This window comes from Sciurus carolinensis, chromosome 9, assembly GCF_902686445.1.
Source record: "Sciurus carolinensis chromosome 9, mSciCar1.2, whole genome shotgun sequence".
Taxonomy (NCBI): domain Eukaryota; kingdom Metazoa; phylum Chordata; class Mammalia; order Rodentia; family Sciuridae; genus Sciurus; species Sciurus carolinensis.
The window spans coordinates 24505510-24525291 of NC_062221.1; the positions used below are offsets into that span (position 1 = coordinate 24505510).

At 42.7% G+C, this 19782-nt stretch overlaps 2 protein-coding genes across 7 annotated transcripts in view; both read right to left on the reverse strand.

Moving 5' to 3' along the window:
• Positions 1 to 446: 446 nt before the first annotated feature.
• LOC124993228 (U8 snoRNA-decapping enzyme-like) lies at positions 447 to 2859 on the reverse strand. Of its 2 annotated transcripts, XM_047564943.1 has the most exons (3): positions 2722 to 2859; positions 2351 to 2620; positions 447 to 1475 (listed from the first exon to the last, which is right to left on the reverse strand). In XM_047564943.1, exons 1-3 carry the CDS (start codon positions 2857 to 2859, stop codon positions 1296 to 1298), a joined length of 588 nt encoding a protein of 195 aa, XP_047420899.1. In that variant the 3' UTR covers positions 447 to 1295. The 2 variants fall into 2 exon arrangements, with proteins under 2 accessions (XP_047420899.1, XP_047420897.1); XM_047564941.1 differs by lacking the exon at positions 447 to 1475 and having other exon boundaries at positions 1977 to 2620.
• An 8205-nt stretch (positions 2860 to 11064) lies between these two features.
• Positions 11065 to 19782, reverse strand: part of Nek11 (NIMA related kinase 11) — a 330359-nt gene continuing 321641 nt past the window's right edge. For all 5 annotated transcript variants that reach the window (XM_047563256.1, XM_047563254.1, XM_047563255.1 and 2 more), the window contains one exon: positions 11065 to 13638. In XM_047563256.1, coding sequence (XP_047419212.1) covers positions 13386 to 13638 — 253 coding nt within the window. In that variant the 3' untranslated portion in view covers positions 11065 to 13385. The remainder of the gene's footprint in view (positions 13639 to 19782) is intronic.

Genomic DNA, 19782 nt, shown 5'->3' on the forward strand with positions numbered 1-19782 from the left:
AATATATACATTCATTAGCTCACTTTAGCCATTCCACAATGTATACATACTTTAAAGTCTTGTTGCATGTGATAAATATATACAATTTTTGTGAATTAAAATATAAATATTAAAAATGAGACTCGCAAAGCTTAAAATATTTATTTGTGGGGTAATTTAAAAGAAAAAAATTTTGGCCAGGCCAGGGTGCACGCCTATAATCCCAGTGGCTCCGGAGGCTGAGACAGGAGGATCTCGAGTTCAAAGTCAGCCTCAGCAAAAGTGAGGTGCTAAGCAACTCAGTGAGACCCTGTTTCTAAATAAAATACAAAATAGGGCTAGGAATGTGGCTCAGTGGTTGAGTGCCCCTGAGATCAATCCCCAGTACCCCCCCTTCACCCCCGGCTCTGAAAAAAAGAAAAAGAAAAAAAAAATTGACCCTGTTCTGAAGCCTTGAAGAGCTGGAGAGATGGCTTTCTGTACCGTTTGCCATAGCTGGCATTTAGTAGTTACCTAACTTTTGAAACAACAGAAGGTCTCAAGGCCCAGCTATCAGTTCTGGGAAGGCTTTTGACAGGGAAGGGCTAAACAGGGACCCGGACAGTTCCCTTCCTCAGAGACTAAGGCAGCTAATAGATAAAAGCCCTGGAGGCCAGACACTAGGACTGAGTGACAGCTCCATGATCAGTTCAAGAAGACCTTGAGACTGTGTGACCACTTATGCTCATCTTCAAGGGAAGAAAGGGTGAGGTATCCATTAGGAACTCCGCCACTTTCAGGAGCCCACAGCTATGGTCACCCCTCAGGTAAGGGTGGGGGCATCTCAGGGAGCAGAGGGTCCTCTGCCTCTGCCCTCCCCAGTGAACATGGACTGGGCTAGACCCCGGAGAGCAGCCATCCAGGAGAGGGGGAGCCCCTCCTCAGGAAGGGGCAGGGAGGGTGACAAGGCCAGCCACACACATGCCACTTCCTGGTTAACCTGGACATCATGGGACAGAGGGTCAGGTTGTGTGTGGTCACAGGCTGTACATGGGCAAGCCTGAGGTTTCCAAGCTGTGTGTGCACGTGCACAAAGAGGAAGCAGACCCTGAGAATCTGCCAGGACCACTGGGATGAGCTATGGATTTCTGCCCCTGATGCAAAGAGTTGGGAAAGCCATCTGCTCAAAACAAATTGCACACACATCTCCTTTTAATCTGGTATCATCTCTCAGGCCCAGAAGAGAAAACATTCCCCTTTGCCTCAATCCCTCCATCTCTCCATCCCTAGTACCAAGGTCCTAGTCTCAGGTTCCATGGGTCCTTGGAAGGTTGCATTTAGTGAAGAGCTGGGGTTTTAAGTCCTGAGAAAGAGCCAGGTTCCAGAATTTCTAAGTCACGGAGGGCTCCTAGTAGCTCCTCCCGGGCATTGCCAATAAAGGAATTCTCCAGGAAGGCAGACAGGCCTCCCACACCATCCCGTAGGGTATACAAAGGCACTCGCACAAGGCCCAGCACCTGTGAAAGCAAGGAGACAGGAGACATTTGGACCCCACAGAGCTCATCATGTTGCCTCAATCCCTCTGCAACAGATCTCTCTGGAGCAGAGGTCTTACCTCCCTTAACAACCAGGCAGAACCAGCCCCAAAGCTCATACCTCAGTGAAGCAGACTGGGCTCAATCCTGAGCATGCAACTGACCCAGGACAAGCTCTCCAGCTCCATAAATGCTAATCTTTCTTATCTCTTTCCCCGAAACTTTTAGTGATTCCTGCCTCTAGGATTCAAGCATGGCTCTATACCAAAGGTTCTCGAACGCGGAACCTACAGCAGTTGTATCAGCATCACTTGGGACCTAGTGAAAAATGCAAATTCTCAAAACTTCCTCCAGTCCCACCTCTCACCAGCAATTGGGGATACGTATGCTGTTTTAATATATGTACTGCCAAAGTCAGCACAGTAATAACTATTTTAATAAGTTTTCCTCCCCTTGATTCTGATCTGTGCCACAATTTGAGAAACTACCTCCATATATAATCTATCTCCTTACTGTCCTAGCCTTAAGCATCAGGGCTATATTTTCTACCTATAAAAAGCAGGGTCCCGAAGATAAGTGTTTAGAGTGTCTCAAATGACCGTTATCACATTATCAATAAGGAGCAGCAGAGAAACTTGGACCGCAGAGGCCAGTAGGTGGGGAAGAGGAGCGACCTCCTTAGGGAGACCAGGTTGACAGTACTCAGTACTATCCAGATTAGAGATGACCAAGAACCAATTACTCCTGGAAACTGGGGGAGAGTGCATGGTTTGGATGGGTTTTTCCTTTGGCTGGGAACCCATGGGGAAAGAGAGAGAGGCAGATTGGGTGTGGGGCGGGACCTTGGCTGACCCCACCTCCAGCCCATGGTCTTTCGCTCGTGGTGCGCTAGCTTCCACAGCCTCCAGCTGCTCTAGGGTTAGACGCTTGGTGTAGAAGTGGGCCACTACATGTGTTTTTGTCGCAGCGCGTGAGCTCCGGTAATCTGTGCGCTCCACGCGGAAGGCAGACACCGCCTCTCCCAATTTCTCGCGCAACTCTCGGTTCAGCCCGTCCTCCAGGTTCCTGTCCTGAGTTTCCACAAAGCCGCCTGGGAAACCCAGGCGTCCATCGAAGCGCATCTGCATCTGAGGGAGGGGAAGTGGGGTTGGCTGGGGTACCCATAGGACGCGCCCCAGGGATGGTGCAGGGCTGGAGAGGGGAGTGGCCAGGCGCGCCCCCTCCTCACCAGCACGGTGTACCGCAGCGGGATGCGGCCGAAGATCATCCCTGGGTTGGGCGCGTAGAGTAGTACATAGCAGAGGTGTCTCCAGTTGGGACCCATCTGCAGGGCCTCGGCCAGTTCCACCTTGTGGGACCGGGCCATGACCCTAGAATTCCTTCGGTTGTGCTGTTGGCCCAGGTGTTTAGGCTGGCAAGCCTCGCCTAGGAGTCGGGTCTGGGCAGGGCTGTTAGGGCTGATCTCTGCAGGGTGCATGGGCTGGACCGTGGCGCCTTGGGGCGGGGCGTAGTTCCTGGGTCGGCAGCCAATCAGGACGGGGTTCTCAGGCCAGGGGGATTACGAGGGCCAAGGGACCCTTGGGAAATTGAAAGCTGTCTTGGGGTTGGGGCCTTAGGCAGGGCGGGGCTAAAGGTGTGGCTGGTGCTCTGACTAGAGCTCAGCTGGTAAATGCTTAAGTCACAGTCTGGTACCAGCAGGAGGTCCCAGGGAGCTGCGGGGCACAGGTGTTGTAGTGTGAGCAGGATGTAATTACTAAGGAGTCCTGAGAGCTGAAGGAACTAGGATGATGAGAGAACTACCTCCGGTTGGATCTGGATGGAACCCGAAGCAGGAGGGTTGGATTTGGTTTATGAAAGAAATGAAGCTAGGCTGGCTTCATCCTACGGCGACGGGAATGGAGAGGAGAGATGGGTGTAAGAACTACCTTGAATGGTGACGTGTGAATGAAAATTGGGGGAGAGTTGGGCTAACTTTAGGCTGTGGTGTATGGCCCGGCTGAGTAGGGCTGGCATTTTCCGAGATGGGATGGGATGGTAGGAGAGATTTTTCTAGGGAAGGGAGGGAAAAGACGGTGCTGTTGTGAGCTCCGTGGCCAGGGAAGAGAGGTGGAGTGGTCTGAGGTACAAGAAGCCCGGAAGGCTTTCTGGATTTTACCCATAAACACCCTCAGACCTTTGAGCAGTGAGGGAGGGTGGGAGACAGGTGGCTCACCCTACCACAGGGCAGGGACTTCTCCAGGCATGATGCTGAGGACTAAGGATTCAGGATCTGGCACCCCAGCTGAAGCTTCCCCACCCTGAATATTGCCCCTGTGCCAAAAGTCTATATATATTACACAAAGGAAAGGAGGAGACAGCTCCTTGAGAGGGACCTGGGCATAAAGTCACAGCCAGGAAGTGACAGCCCATGGGGAGCCCAGAGCTGGCCCAGACACAGCCTTGTGACTTAGGAGTCACTTAACCTCTCAGGCCCCTGGCTGCATCTGTTCCATGGAGATGATACCGACCTGTTAGGATGCTGAGAGGTGTAGAGCACTGTGCACAGTGCCAGGCACAAAGTGAACGTAGCCCCTCTTGGAACTGGGTGGGGGCCCGGTGCTGTCTTAGACTGAACACCAGGTTTGGAACTTAGCTCGACTCCTGAGCCCTCTGCTCTGCTAAGGAATGAGCTCTTCCTGGCATCATCTTTCCTAGCTTGGTCTTCTGAGTAGCAGGGCAACATCTAACATCAGGCAACTGGATGGAGAAGATGGGACCCTAGGTGTGGTGCAATCGTCATCATCCCACTAAGAGTTCTAGGGGGCTGGAAATGCCCCTGGTTAAACATAGGGTGACCTTGTAAAAAAAGGTTCTAAGAACTTCCAGGGTCCTACCAGAATCTATGGGGTTGTCTCAGGGACATGGGTAATTTTTTCAGATTTGTTTCAAGTGAAAACCCAGGACTGAGAACTGCCATCTCCCTGCCACTTATCACTCCAAGGTTGCTTGGTTTCTTTCCTAGATGACTTTTTTATAGAATATAAGGCCAGACCTGTCCTTTCCAAATCATAGACTCTTTCATTTTTCTTTCCTGGTTGCTTGAGGCTTTTAAAGATGGATTCATGCATTTCTAAGGCAACATGAGTAACTATAAAACCAGGGGACAAGATATATAGAAATTAATGACTTTGGAGACCAGAGAGTTTTTTCAGGATGAATATAATTTGGAGACACTCAAGATCCACCCCCCCCCAACCTTGTCATGCTTTCAAATTGTTCTGTGCTTATGCCAATCTTGTCCCTATCTCTAACCCGTATTCTGCCATGCTCAGGCAGATGGCCCTGTAGTCAGAGCTGGAGCTAAAGGCTGAGCCCTGTGCTATAGTGCTATAGTCCAAGATTATAATAGTCCAGAAAGACAAAAATAACTCCATGGTCATCCTTGGAGGATTATACACAGTCAATTCATTATTTTAAAAATATAAAAGAATTAAGCATTTTTCTTCCTTTTTAAATATGGGTTTTACCTCAGGGCTAGTCAATAGTCAAAGAGGGATAATTTCTTTTATAAAAGCATTTCAGCTAATCAAATAAGGAGCAAGTTAATCAAAATATTAAACTTAAAAATGAATGTATCCTAATTATCAGCAATGGTTATAAACATCATAGTTTATTATTTACCTCTTGATGGAAGAACACACCACCTCCTATGAACTATTCTTGCCAAAAGCTTGAAGTTGAATCTCAATCTAATTTAAAAGAAATACAAAGGAACAATATTATAAAATATCAGGGAGAAGCTAGCATGATCCATGCCATAGTGGATTAGAATTGGAGACATTAATGTGAACTAATGTTTAGATATAGATGTTTAGATATACATGTAGAATTATTTACAGGTCTGAATTTGTACAGGGCCTAGTGTACACACTTATAATTCTGTGCTCTGTCATTTGAGGGTCTAGAAGCAAAAACAGTATAGTAACAAGAAGCTCACTTTTTGCCCTGATTTTGGTTTCTAACATTATTTTCTAATTAAAAAAAAATACAAGGTTCCTTAGAGAAATAGCTGATTCTAGTGCTTGGACAGGAAATAATGAGGAAGAGATGATGAGCTTGGAGCACCTGGTTATGCCAGAAGTATGAGAGAGAGAGGGGAGGGGGATGGGAAGAGGGGGAGCAAGTAGATAGAAACATGTGGAATGTCCAAGTGAGAGGGGCACAGGAACCTAAAAAGAGGCTCCATAGAGCTGGTACAACTTAAGTAGCAAAATAAAGTAGTACTGGATTATAACCCGAAGTACCATATATCTACCATTTTATGCTGACATAAATCAATAATGGATATGTAAATAACTATGGGATAAAAGAAAAATCTTCCATGCAGAAGTATTGGAGACACTTTGTGTAGTACTCTGCTGTCAGGGTGGCCCAGCATCAGTTCTCTACCCTCCAGGGTGCACTGTGAATAGTGACTCCTTCCAGAGACACAGGATGAAATCAGGGGGGTTGGGTATTCCTAACTTTGTGGAGAAACTTGACAGGCACTACCTTACCCAGGTGTTCAAGGTCAACACCAACACTGTTAAGTCATGCTGGGAGACTGTACCTTTGGTATACTGTGGTGAAAATGGTCCTTTGGGCTGTGATCCTTCTCCCCAAAAGATAACCCTGATCTAATCATGACAAAAGCACCAAACAAGTCTCAGGAGAGGGACACTATGAAATACTTGACCAGTAAGCCTCAAAACTGCCAAGATCATCATCTTGGACTGTTAGGGCTGTGGAATAAAAAACACCATAGACTGGATGCTTACAAACAACTGAAATTTATTTTCCACAGTTCTGGAGGCTGGGAAGTCCAAGATCAAAGGCCTGGCAGATTTAGTGTCTGGTGAGGGCTCATTCTTGCTTTCCAGAAGACAGACTTGTTGCTGAAGCCTCACAGGTTGGAGAGGTCAAGGGCGCTCCCTCGGGTCTCTTTTTTAAGAGTACTAGCCCTATGCATGAAGGCTCCACTCTCATGACCTACTCACCCCAGAAAGGCCCCACTTCCTCTTACCAACACAGTGGGGGTCAGGATTTCAACATATGTATTTGGGGGTGGGGGACACAAATATTCAATCTATAGTCGTCATGCTATTTCTCAGAAATGACTGAGAAACTGGTATAATAAAACAGTCTATTATCTTGCAACAAAAAGGGATATTAAATAACAAATAAGGAAATCTGAATAAAGAATGAACTTTAATAGTAATGTATGTAATGTACTCATTCTTGGTTCATTATTATAAGAAAGGCATCATACTAACGTAAGATGCCAATAGTGGAACTTGACCGTAGTATTGGGAACTCACTGTACTATCCTCACAATATTTTTGTAAGTATAAAACTTCTAAAAAATAATGTATTTAAAAAAATCATGATGATGTGGTCAATAAAACTAGACTAAGGAAAGTTTACAGGACAAATGACCTGGTTTCGTCAATAAATGAATTACCAGTGAAAAGGAGACATGGAGGCAGAATCCATACATTAAAAGAAATTCAGAAAACAACATCATATTTGAATTTTAACTTGAACAAATAAATTTAGAAAAGGTCATACAGTGGGGGACATGGGAATACTAATTGGATATATGGTATAAGGAATTATTGTTAATTATTTGGGGTATTATAACAATATTATGACTATGCTTTTAATGGCTCTTTATCTTTTAGAGCTACATACTGAAATATAAATGAATAATGGGATAAAAGCAATCCAATGAGGGGGTAGATGTTGTGGGTATAAAAAATAATAGTGGCCATGAATTCATAATTTTTGAAACTGGATGTTGGATTTATTAACAGCTTATTGTGTTATTCTTTTTATAAAGTTGAATGTTTACCATAGTAAAAAGTTAAAGAGACATTTGGCTTCTCCTGAAGTTAAAGGTAAAGGTTACAATTTACATTTGAATAAAGCTTTGCATTTCACACAACCTTTTCACTGACAGAATCCCTTTTGGTTTAGGAGAGGGAAAGAGAGGTAGGCTCACTAGTCTCACTTTTTAGGCAATAAGAAGACTACAGGGACTGGAGTTAGAAGAAGGGTGAATGAACATGATCAATCTACCATATATGCACGTATAAAAATGTCACAATGAATCCCATTGATTTGTAAATATTTGTAAACGTGTTAATTCTAATAAAAGTGGTGGTTAGCAACAAACGAAAAATACCTACCATCTGCCAGGTAATTTTTTTTTTTTTTTTTTTTTTTTTTTTGCAGTACTGGGGATTGAACTCAGGGCCTTGTGTTTGCGAGGCAAGCACTCTAACAGCTGAGCTATCTCCCCAGCCCCTGCCAAGTAATTTTAACCTGTTCTATTCAATCCTTGTTTAAGAGTTTCCATGTGCTTCAAATGTAGAGCCAAGGTTGAAGCACTGATGTAGAAAATTATATGATGGGGTAGGGAGGAAGAGGTGCCACCAGCCAAGAGCCATTTGGAGTTTATCTAATAGACTTCCTGAAAAGGCTGGGTGATATTATTTTTTTCGGGTATTCACTTACCTGAAGTCACATGCAGCAGCCTCAAAGGCGATGGCATTCTCAAGGAGCCAGCTCTGGTTTTGAACATTGGTGTGGACAGCCTCAAACATATCTTCTGTGTGTTGTCTGGTGTCATTAAGTAGATTCATTTCACCATAAGGGCTAACTTTCTAAGACACTTCCAGTGTCAGGCCTGGATCTTTTCACTGCAATACCTGAGAAGCACCTCTAATCCGATACACCCCAGACTGAAATCAGCATTTCTTCCATCTTCTAGTCAGCTTCTTTCTGTATCCCAGTTCTGAATCCCCCACCCAGCCTCCTTGCTAGAACCTAGGATCCTCCAGGACATCTTCACCTCCTCTCCCTATCTAGTTAGTCCTAGGTTGTCTCTTTTCCCTCTCATCTCAGAGTACCTGGACTTCATCAGATGCAAGTCAGGTCTTCATCTTTACTCACTTGGACTACACCTCTTACCAACTCCATTCCTACCTTCCTCAAACACATCCTCACAGGGTGCCATGATTCATCCAAAAGTCACATACATCAATACCTCATGTCTGTCCCTGACTACAGAGCACAGCAGAGCAGATTCAAGAGCTCACATTAGAGCTTTGCCTTCTGTTAAGGTGATCTATTGCTAAAACATTGTAGTGATGACACAAGCATTATTTCAGTGTCTGGAGGTAGGAATTAAGGAATGGTTTATCTGAATGGTTCTGGCTCAGGGTTTCTCATAAGGTTTTAGTCCAGATGTCAGTCAGAGCTGCAGCCAAATAAAATCTTGACTAGGGCTAGAGATTTGATTCCCATAGCTCATTGATGTAGCTGGCAAGATGGTGCCTGATATTGGCAAAAGACCTGTTTCACACCACATGGATCTCTCTCCATAAGGTTGCTTGAATGTCCTGCCAACATGGTGGCTGGCTTCCTCTCCAGTGGGTGATCCAAGAGGAAACAAGATGGAATCTGTCTTTTATGACGTAGTCTCAGAGGTCATACACCATCATTTGTACTGTATTCTATTGGTCACACAGGTTACCTGATGCAGTGTGATAGGGATCTATACCAGGCATGGATATCAGAAGTGAGGATTACCAGAGGCCATCTTGGAAGCTGGTGATCATGTCTTCCTCTCTAAATCTTACATAATCACACTTCATATGCCACCAGCACCAAAAGATTTCAAGTCCTAGAATCCCACATGAATCTGTCCTTCATTCTTGTGTTCCTTATGCTTACAAGATCTTTTCCTATTATTTGCTAGGTAGATTCTTATCACTCAAAATTGTGTGCCTAAATTTAGAGCCTGATATAAGATGGGAACGGAATACACATTGAGCTGAAATTTAAAGTAGAATTAGACCATAGCTGCAGAAAAGATGATCCAGGTAGGCTCCATGTGCCCCATGAACATTGCCTTGAAACATACTGAAAGCCAGGAAAGATAGCATTCATGGTTCACCTGGGCTGTTTTGAAAAGGGATATCCCTATTTCTTTTCCTAAGAAGTCAAAGTAATTTCATTGATGATAAACTTTCCCCAGATTTATAAAAATAAATGCCCCAAAGCACAAAGCTTGAGGATTTGGTTAAGTGTTAGAAGAAATGATGTCAGGAGAGGAAAGGTATTGGTTAGCTTGTTGCCATAATAATCTGCATAACAGTCACAAAACCTGAACAGCATACAATAACAAACAGTGGTTTCTTGCTCAGAAGTTTGCAGATTGCCTGAAGTGACCTTTGCTTTATTCCATAGTGGCTGGGGTGACATCGCATCATTCTATGGGTTACCTCCAGAGCATTCTGCTCCAGTTCTCTTATCATCCTCCCCTAATACGTGGGCTAGCTGGCAATGACAGATGTGCAAGTGAACACAGTCATCTGCACCAACACATTTCCAACCCCGGTGTACACCACTCAGCCAAGACAAATTCCATGGCCAAACTCCGAGGGAAGGGATTGGGAAAATATCAAGAACTACAAAAGTGACAAGGCAACAGTCTGGAGTATCAGGAGGGAAGAATCCAGCTGGAAAATTCAAGCCATTGAGGCAGGAAAATGTCACAGTATTTTGGAAAGACAAAACTTTCTCTAGCTATAGGAAGATTGCCTCCCAAAATACACCCACAAATTTACTTTGAAAATATTCCTGTTAGAGTCAGGTTTTCAATTCTGGATGTCTCAGTCTGTTTTCTGTTGCTGTAATTGAACACCACAGATTGGGTAATTTTATAAAGAAAAAGATCTATTCAGATCATGGTTCTAGAGGCTGGGAGGTCCAAGATCAAGAAGCCACACCTGGTGAGGTACTCTGCAGAGTCCTGAGGTGGCACAGGGCATCACACAGTGAGAAGGCTACTTAAAAGAGATAAAGCCAAACTGGCTTTTATAAGACACCCACTCAGGAGAAATACCATTAGCCCATTAGTCCATCACTCCATTAATGGACCAGCTGTGAGGGCAGAGACCTCCTGGTTTCATCACTTCTTAAAGGTCACACCTAGTGCCACCTCTTACTACCTCACAATGGGGATTACATTTCAACCTGAGTCTGAGTAGGAACATTCAGACCCTGACTATGGTACTTTTAGTGAATATTTGTGAATATATTATTTTATAATGTATATTTTTTGGACCAAATTTATAAACTTCCTTATAAAATTAGGGAATAACTGGGAATCCTGGGTTCTGGTAATGATTACTTTGACATCACATGGGCAGGGTGGTGAGATGTAAAACCGGTTGAGACTGTAAAAGGCAAAGCTGGTCCCAGGAGCCCACTCACTTGCCTTTTCTGAGCTGCTCGCTGCATGGTTTTCTCACTTGTTTGCTAGTTCCCAACTAGTCAAGTGCTAGCTGAAAATGTCTGAAAGTGATTTCAGGAGTGCATTTGTATAGAAATAGCAGGATCTCAGAAGCCTAAGGAAGCATTCAGGGGTAAAGTACTCATGATGGAAGACAGAGCAGCCTGCAAAAAAGGTGAATGATTTCTCCTCCAACGTTGAGAGCTTTTTACAGCATTTAAAGCACTTCTACGTAATAGGCTGAACCACAATGACAATTTCATTTTATTTAACCCATTAAATTATTTATATTCTCTCCAGCAATGGTTGGACATAGGCAGGAAACAGGCTGAGAGGAAATGACTTGCTCTAGATCACACAGTAAATGGCAAGAATAGGTCTAGAATCCAAGTCTTCTGGCATCAAATTCAATTTTTTTTTTCCTCCATCATACAGGTTGTGGCAGAATTATCTGAAAATATTATTTTCTCTGTCCACCCCAGTCTTCCTCTTCCCCATTCTCTTATTCTCTCTCTCTCTCTCTCTCTCTCTCTCTCTCTAACACACACACACACACACACACACACACCCCACAACTCTGCTCCTTCCCATTGTCTCCCTACTGCTCCTTTATCATCTTTGTAGTCTGGTCCCATTCCCTTCTGACCCACTGGTCATCCTATCACCTTAAAAGACTGTGGTGTGTCCCCCTGCCATCCTCCCCCTTGAGTTACTGCCTAATTTGTCTGCTTCCTTTATCCTGAGCCCACTGTGATGGCTGAACTCCTTCATAAAAGACCTAGAGCTTTTGCTCCAGCCTCAGTCCCGAAGACATTAAATAATTAACTTCTATCACTCTCCTTTATCTCTGCATCACCCAAAATAGCTGGTGGCATTTCCTCTGCATAAATAGAAAGCAGAAAGGTCAAGACGTTTGTGAAATGTGTGTGTGTGTATTTTTTATAAAGCAGTGAGGCAGCAAGTTCCCTTATTCCCTGATACCTGTAACTGTTTCATACCAGCAACTTCCTAGTTCTTTGATTAGTTATTAATTCCCACACTGAAATGACTTCAAATTAAGACTGGGTATAGCTAAAGGAGAAAGAATTTTCCCAGTGGTAATGATAAAGAAATATTTCCTTCAAGTCTTGTTAAATTATTCTCCCAACTCCTACCCCAGTAAATCAAAGGAAAGATAAACCTGAATGAGCTTCCCTTAAGAGGCATGGAATGATGATCCAGAATATTTCCCCAGCTCTCTTTTCTTATAAGCCTGAAGTGGTATATACAACACAAATCCCTGGAGGGTAAGATATTTTAAGTCTGTACTTATCTCCTTAGAAACAGGTTCTAAAGTGCAGGGCATGATTCCCCAGGCATGTTAATCTGTTTGTGAAAGATGGTAGAGACAGAATTTGGCAATTTCCTTGTCAGACCCAGCAATTGGCACAAGCCTTCTCCTGCTCTAATGTTGTAAAAACCATCAGCAGGAGGATTTATAAACTTTTCATTAACTTAAATTCACTTAAATTCCCCCTTCTTCCAGACCTATCTGCAATCCATTTGGTCATCGAAGGCCATGGGGACTGCAGGGGGCTCTTCCTTGGGTGAGGTCTCCTCCCTGTTAACATGTGCTTTCTCCTCTCCTCTCCTCTCAGTAATAATTATTATTTGATGGTTGCATTACTTTTAACAAGATACTTACACATAAGGAAAAGATAAAAATAGGTGATTTTGTAACAACGGAATATATATTTATTACAAATAAAAGTCTTCAATTCTCCATGGATAAGTCCAGGGAATAAATCGCAGAAGGGAACTTTTTGGATTTTTAATCCAGGTCTTTGTAGTCATGTACCTCTTGCTTGCTAGTCATGTAAGGGAAACATGGACAAAAACAGGTGCTCAGCAAAAAGAAGCAGCAGCAGGGTGGGAGAGCAGGAACCCTTGTGAGGAGCTGTCATCTGGGCAGAGACCCTTGTGAAAAAAGGGAAATACAGGGGTAAGAGAATTTGGGTCCCAAAGCTAAAATGTGTTGGAGAAACAGCCAGAAGCCTAGTATGGCCAGTGTGAGGAGAAAACAGGTGAAAAGGAGCGTGAGATATAAAATCAAGTAACAGTTAATAGTAAAAAATAATAATTGGGGGGAGGAGGGGGAGAGAGAGACAGACATGGTTGACTCCTGGGCAGCTCAGCTTGTCAGAGGCCAGTGTCCAGCAGCCCTTCCAAGCAAGCTGGTCACAGTGCACTGAAACTAAAGGCAGCCAGGCCTAAGCTCTGTCCTCCAACTAGAAATAGTGAAGAGCTGCTGGCTTCTCCCCAGGTATCATCAGAGCATGATCCAACCCTGTCGGAAGCCCTGAGGCACACCTAAGGAAAATCCTTTTCAGGATGCCAAGCTTGATATATAAGCTTATCTCAGGACACAGATCAAGCAACACATAAGACTCATGACTCCAAGAATAGGCAGCCACGCTTACTACTCTCTAAAGGAGGCATTCAAGAGTGAAGTTAAAGATGGTAGTCCAGTTATGTGCCCATTTCCCATAATAAAGTCCAGCTTATATAGTTCATGGATTTTCACAGAAATTCATCTATTTGAACTTCTGCTTGTTTTCCACAGTTCGTTGGTGAGGGTCCTGGAGAGTGGGCTCTTTCCCCATAGTGATCAATAACTGTTCCTCAAAGTAGAGGAGCTGGTCAACTTCAAAGCAGTCGCTGGCCCGAGGGACCACTTTTTCGAGACACTCGCGGATCTCTGTTTCACTGGCATTCTGATGCCTTGCTCTCTTGAGGTAATCGTAGACCTCCTCAAATACTTGTGCTCCCAGCTTCTGCATGGCTGATCTACCAAAAGAGTTAGAAAAGATTATGAAGAGTTAGACCTGGAGATGGCCTGCCAGAAAATATGGTTTTAAAATCATTGATTATACAAATAACATTGTCATCCTAGGATTTAGAAAGAAGAAAAGTGAGATACAATGTCTCACCTAAACATTCAAAACTATTCAACAAAGAATGCCCGATTAATTAGCATTAATGCTAACTAGTAATGATGGAAATGTTGACAATAACATTGAAGGCATTAGAGATTTTTCATTTATTTTATAAGTTTTTCCTGTTTGGGTGGTAGAGTTTAAACACAAGTGCAGATCTCAGAAACAACCTCCCTTAACTTTCACATACCTCTCAGCTCCCTGCCTTCTCGACCAATCTCTTTCTTAGATCTCTAATCCCATTAAAACTTTCTGAAAGAATTCTGTAAAGTTCTGTTTCTACTTTTCTCTCCACATTCGTTCTCAATCCACCCCTCTGAAGACTTGCTCCTCCATACTTCCCCCAAACGACTCTTGTAATGGTGCTAATAATCTCTGTTCGGCCAATTCCCCTGGTCACTCCTCTGTGGGTGTGGGTGTGAGTGTGTGTGTGCGTGTGTGTTTTTCTCTTAAAAAAAGAAAACAGTTGGGGTAAAATTCACATAACATAAAAAGGAACTATTTTAAGATAAAAAATTAAGTGTCATTAGTGCATTCGCAATATTGTATAAACATCACCTGGACCTAGTTCCAACATCAGCATCACCCCGACAGAAAAATGTTAGTTTATTCAGTTTTTTGTTGCTGTGACCAAAAGACCTGATGAGAACAACTTAGGGGAGGAAAAGTTTATTTTGGTTCAGGGCTTCAGAGGTTTAGTACATGGGTGGCCAACTTCATTGCTCTGGACCCAGAGTGAGGTAGAACATCATGGTGGAAGAGCATGGTGGAGGAGTGCAGTTCTGAACACGGCAACCTGGAGGCAGAGAGCACTCCATTCAGGGATAAAATAGGAACCCAAAGACATGCCCCCAGTGACCTACTTCCTCCAGCCACATCCTACCTGCCTACAGTCACAGACCAGGTTGCCCAGTCTTGCGTTGGTCCCATTCCTTCTCTCTATGGCCTGATTTCGCCCTGTGGAATGGAAATGTTTACTCTGTGTCATTATATGTTCAGCATATGTAACTTTATAGGGGAAAACATCTAAGAGTTTGCTTTGAGTCTCAGGGGAGACTTTGTCCTTGGACTTTTGGGTAATGCTATACCTCTTAAGACTCTGGGGACTCTTGAAAATGAACTAAATATAATTTTCATTGTGAGATAGGCATGAGCGATGGGGGGCCAGGGACAGAATATTATGGTTTAGATATGAGATGTCCTCTGAAAGCTCACATGTGAGACAATACAAGAAAATTTAGAGGTGAAATGACTGTGTTATGAGAGCCTTAACCTAATCAGTGGATTGATGCACTGATTAGGTTAAGGCTATTTCACTTATCACAGTTCTTCCACTTATCACAATGTTTTCAAAGTTCATCTGCATTTCAACATTTACTAATACTTCATTTTTATGGCTGAAGAATACTATGTTGTATGGCATACCACAGTTTGTTTATCTACTCACCTGTGGAGGAACATATTTCACATGACATCTCAGGAGCAATAAACTCCTTCCGTAACACACTCCTTTTGTTTCCTCTGGTGATACCACCTTCTCCTGGATTCTCCTGTCACCCTGGGTGCTGCCTCATAACCTCCTCTGCTGACTCCTCTTCTGCCTATCCTGGGTCTCTACATTTAGTAGTACCTCTAGGCTTAGTCCCAGATTCCCTACCCACCTTTTTTTTCTCTATTTTCACACTGCCTAAAAGAAAAGTCACTCCCCCCTAGTCCTAGATCTTTAACGTTTTTCATATGCTGAGGACTTCCCGGGTCTCCACCCTGCCTTTCAGTCAGAACTCCAGGCTTGTGAACTAACTGCCCACTTTATGTCTCCAATTGGTAGTCTAACAGGTATTTCATGTGACTTCAGTATGGCTAAAAAAAAGACTCTTAATTACCTCCTCCCTCCCTTCCTCTAAAATGAATGCTGGTTTTATGATATTTTCTATCTTAAATGACACAAGTAGCTATCCAATTTTGCAAGCCAAGTTATTCTTTTTTCCATATTTTCATTGGTGCATTATAATTGTACATAATGGTGGGATTCATTGTTACATATTTGTACATGCATACAGTATAAACAATATAATTTGGCTAATAATCCCCAATATTTTCCCTTTCCTCCCCTCTTTCCTCCCCCTGGTCTATTTCTTTCTACTTTACTGATCTTCCTTCAATTTTCAGATTTCCCTCTCCCCTTTCTTTTCCTTTTTCTTTTGTAGCTTCAACATATCAGATAAAACACATGAACCTGGACTTTCTGAGTTTGGTTTATTTCAGTTTACATAATGTTCTTAAGTTTCATCCATTTTCCTACAAATGGCATAATTTCACTCTTTTTAAATTTTTTAAAAAATTATTTTTTAGTTGTTGATGGACCTTTAATTTTTTTTTATTGTTTATATGTGGAGCTGAGAATCAAACCCAGAGCCTCACACATGCTGGGCAAGTGATCTACCACTGAGCCACACCCAAACCCATAATTTCACTCTTGGCTAAATAAAGCTCTGTGTGTGTGTGTGTGTGTGTGTGTGTGTGTGTGCACATACACACACATACACACATGACATCTTCTTTATTCATTCATTCATTGATGGACACTTAGGCTGGTTCCATAGTTTGGTTATTATGAATTGTGTTGCTACAAACATGGGTATGTATGTATTGCTATAGTATGCTGACTTTAATTGTTTAAGATAAATACTAAGGAGTGGTGTAGCTGGGCCAGTTATTATGTTTTTTTTTTTAAATTGTATATCTTTCTATTTATTTAGGTCATCTTTTTTTTTTATAAGCCTGGGGGCCAAACCCAGGGTCTCATGAATTGTAGGCAGGTATTCTACCACTGAATTATATCCAAAACCCTTCTTTCTTTTAAAAAATTGTACATATTTAAGATGTACAACATGATGACTTTTTTTCTACAGTTCTAGGGATGGAACTCAGGACTTTGCACATGCTAGGCAAGTGTTCTACCACTAAGCTACATCTTCAGGCCCCATGATATCTTGATATATTTAACTTGCTATACCTTTATTTCTCACATTAATCTCATAGGCATCAGCTAGATTTCTTGTGCTCTACAAACTGTGCTGAAGAAACAGTTTTTCTTTTTTGATTTTTAATTCATCATGGACTGATACATGGATCTATTGATCGTAAATAATAGGTAGTCTATGTCTCAAAAGGACTTTCCTGCCCAAGGAAATTTGACAACATTCACAGTAGTTTATACCCTACTCAATTGGACATGTCCACTTATCATATTTGGATATTGCGGAATGTTAGTCTGTTATAACACTTTCTATAACCTACTTTCTTTCAACTATGGTCCTATATCAGCTGGACTGGGAACAAGAGGTTATAAGTGTACCAGCACTGCTGCTCAGACTACACTTTGAGAAGCATGTTGTTTATCTTATTTCCAAACAAAATCCTAAATCCATTTGCTCTATCTTTATTACTAGCATCACAGTTCAACCTTCTGTCATCTTTCCTCTGAATTTTGGCAATAGCTCCATTTACTACCCAATAATCCATTCCAACAATGCTGTGACTAGTATGTGCTTTTAAAAATGCAAATCAAAGTCTATCATTTTCCTGCCTAAAACACTTTAGTAAACCCCAGTCACTCCTTCTTTTTCAGGCCTTGTTTAAAATGTCTCTGCCTTCCTCTCTCAGCCTCTCTGTCTTGTCCAAACTCTCTCTTAGCAACTGTGTACCAAACACACCCACCTCACTTCTGTTCATTAAATACAGCACAGGCTTATCTTCACCTCCAGGCCTTTGCATTGACTGCAGCCTCTTTCCCAGAGTGCTTTTCCCATTGATCTTTCTATCACTGACTCCTTATTACCATTCAGATCTTGGCTTAAATATTGCCTTCTCAGAGAAACATCTCTTACTACCCAGTCTAAAGTAGCTGTCCAGTTATTCCATAGGATCACATCACCTTAACTATGCATGGGCTCTGCTTCTTGATTGCTATGTCCTGAGCTGCCTTCCTTCTCCATACTCTTCTACCATGATGTTCTGCCTCAACCAGGACCCAGAGCAATGGAGTTGGCCATCTGTGGACTGAGACCTATAAAACTATGAGTACCAAATAGCTTTTTACTCCTCTAAAATTGTTCTTGTCAGGCCTTTTGGTCACAGTGACAAAAAACCTGACAAACAGAAATTGGTACTGACAAGTAGGGTTATGCTGTGACTAACCTGACCAGGTGGTTCAGACTTTGGAGTGGTTATGGCATTTGCAGATAAATGGATGGAATTGGAGAATATCATGCTAAGTGAAATAAGCCAATCCCCCAAAACCAAAGGCTGAATGTTTTCTCTGATAAGTGGATGATGATATATAATGGGGGTAAGGGGGGTGAGAGAAGAATGGAAGAACTTTGGATTACATAGAGGGAAATGTGAGGGGGGTATGAAAAATGGTGGAATGAGACAGACATCATTACCTTATGTACATGTATGATTACACGAAATGGTATGAATCTACATTGTGCACAACCATAGAAATGAAAAGATGTACCCCATTTGTGTAGAATGACTGAAAATGCAGTCTGTAAAAGTAAAAAAATAATTAAAAAAAAAGGTTGGAGATGTAAGCTGGAAAAGTTTTAGAATGTTGTAAATGGAGATTAATGGGCAATTCTTATGGGGGATCAAAAGACCAGAATGTGGACAGAACTGTGAATGGTGAAGACAGGGATCATAAGGTTTCAGAGGAGGAGGACTCTATTGGAATTTGGACTAGAAGTCATTCATGTTATGTTTTGGCTAAGTAGACAATGTTTTTCCCATGTCCTGAGACTTTCTATGAGGATGAATTTAAAGATGGCGGGCTAATTAATCTGGTGGAGGAGATTTCAAAGCGGCACATCATGCCAGGGGTGGCATTGATATTGCTGGTGACTTTTAGTCAAGTTTACTATAATAATGAGCAGCAGAAAACAGAACAGCAATATTTGAAGAAACTTGCAGTTTGGCCAGAAAAATGTGAGTAAAACTGCGGCTAAGGAAGGTGTGGTTGTTAAAGAGATTGCAGCCACTAAAGAGATGCTGCTAAGTACTTTACCCAGGAACAATAGCAAAGATGGCTTAAGGGAATCTTAGGAATTGGCATGACTAAATCTATCTCAGGCTCAAGGATATAAAAGTAAAACTTTCTTTGAGAAGAAACCATGGGGACAAGCTGCTTACTAGGAAGTTATGGCAGCATACTCAGCCACTCAGATATGCTGCAGCATCCTAGGTGCTAGAAGGCTTGTCTACTGCTTGAGAGGGCAGCAGACCTTGGTAGCAACCATGTGGCACTGGTTCTTCAGGAATGCAGTATGCTGAAGTTAGAGGGTCATGGAAGCCTCCACTGAGAATTCAAAGGTAGGCATGGCAGCCAGGTAAAGTGTAGCAGGGTCAGAGTCCTTGTCAGTTGCCTCTGACTGTGTGAGGCATGAAGTGAGAATGAAGCCAAAGTTGCAGTGGAGTATCCCTGGATAAAGAGATGCCAGTAACATGGGGGAATCTGCCAAGGAAAACTGCAGGAATTGAGCAGAAATGAACCAAGAGAGAAGCTGTAGGGGCTGCAACCAACAAGACCATAGAGATGGTGCAGATCTTTGGAGAGAACATCACAATGCACTGTGATGTTGGACATGGAGCCCACAGAATTTGTTTGGCCAATCTTGCATTGGTCCCATTCCTTCTCTCTATGGCCTGATTTCTCCCTTATGGGATGGAAATGTTTAACTCTGTGGCATTACATATTGAACATATGTAACTTTATAGGGGAAAACTTCTAAGAGTTTGCTTTGAGTCTTAGGGGAGACCTTGTACTTGGACTTTTGGGTAATGCTATAACTGTTAAGAGTCGTGAAAATGGACTAAATGTACTTTTCATTGTGAGATATGCATGAGCTTTGAGGGGCCAGGGATGGAATGTTATGGTTTAGATCTGAGGTGTCCTCCAAAAGTTCACATGTGAGACAATGCAAGAAAATTTAGA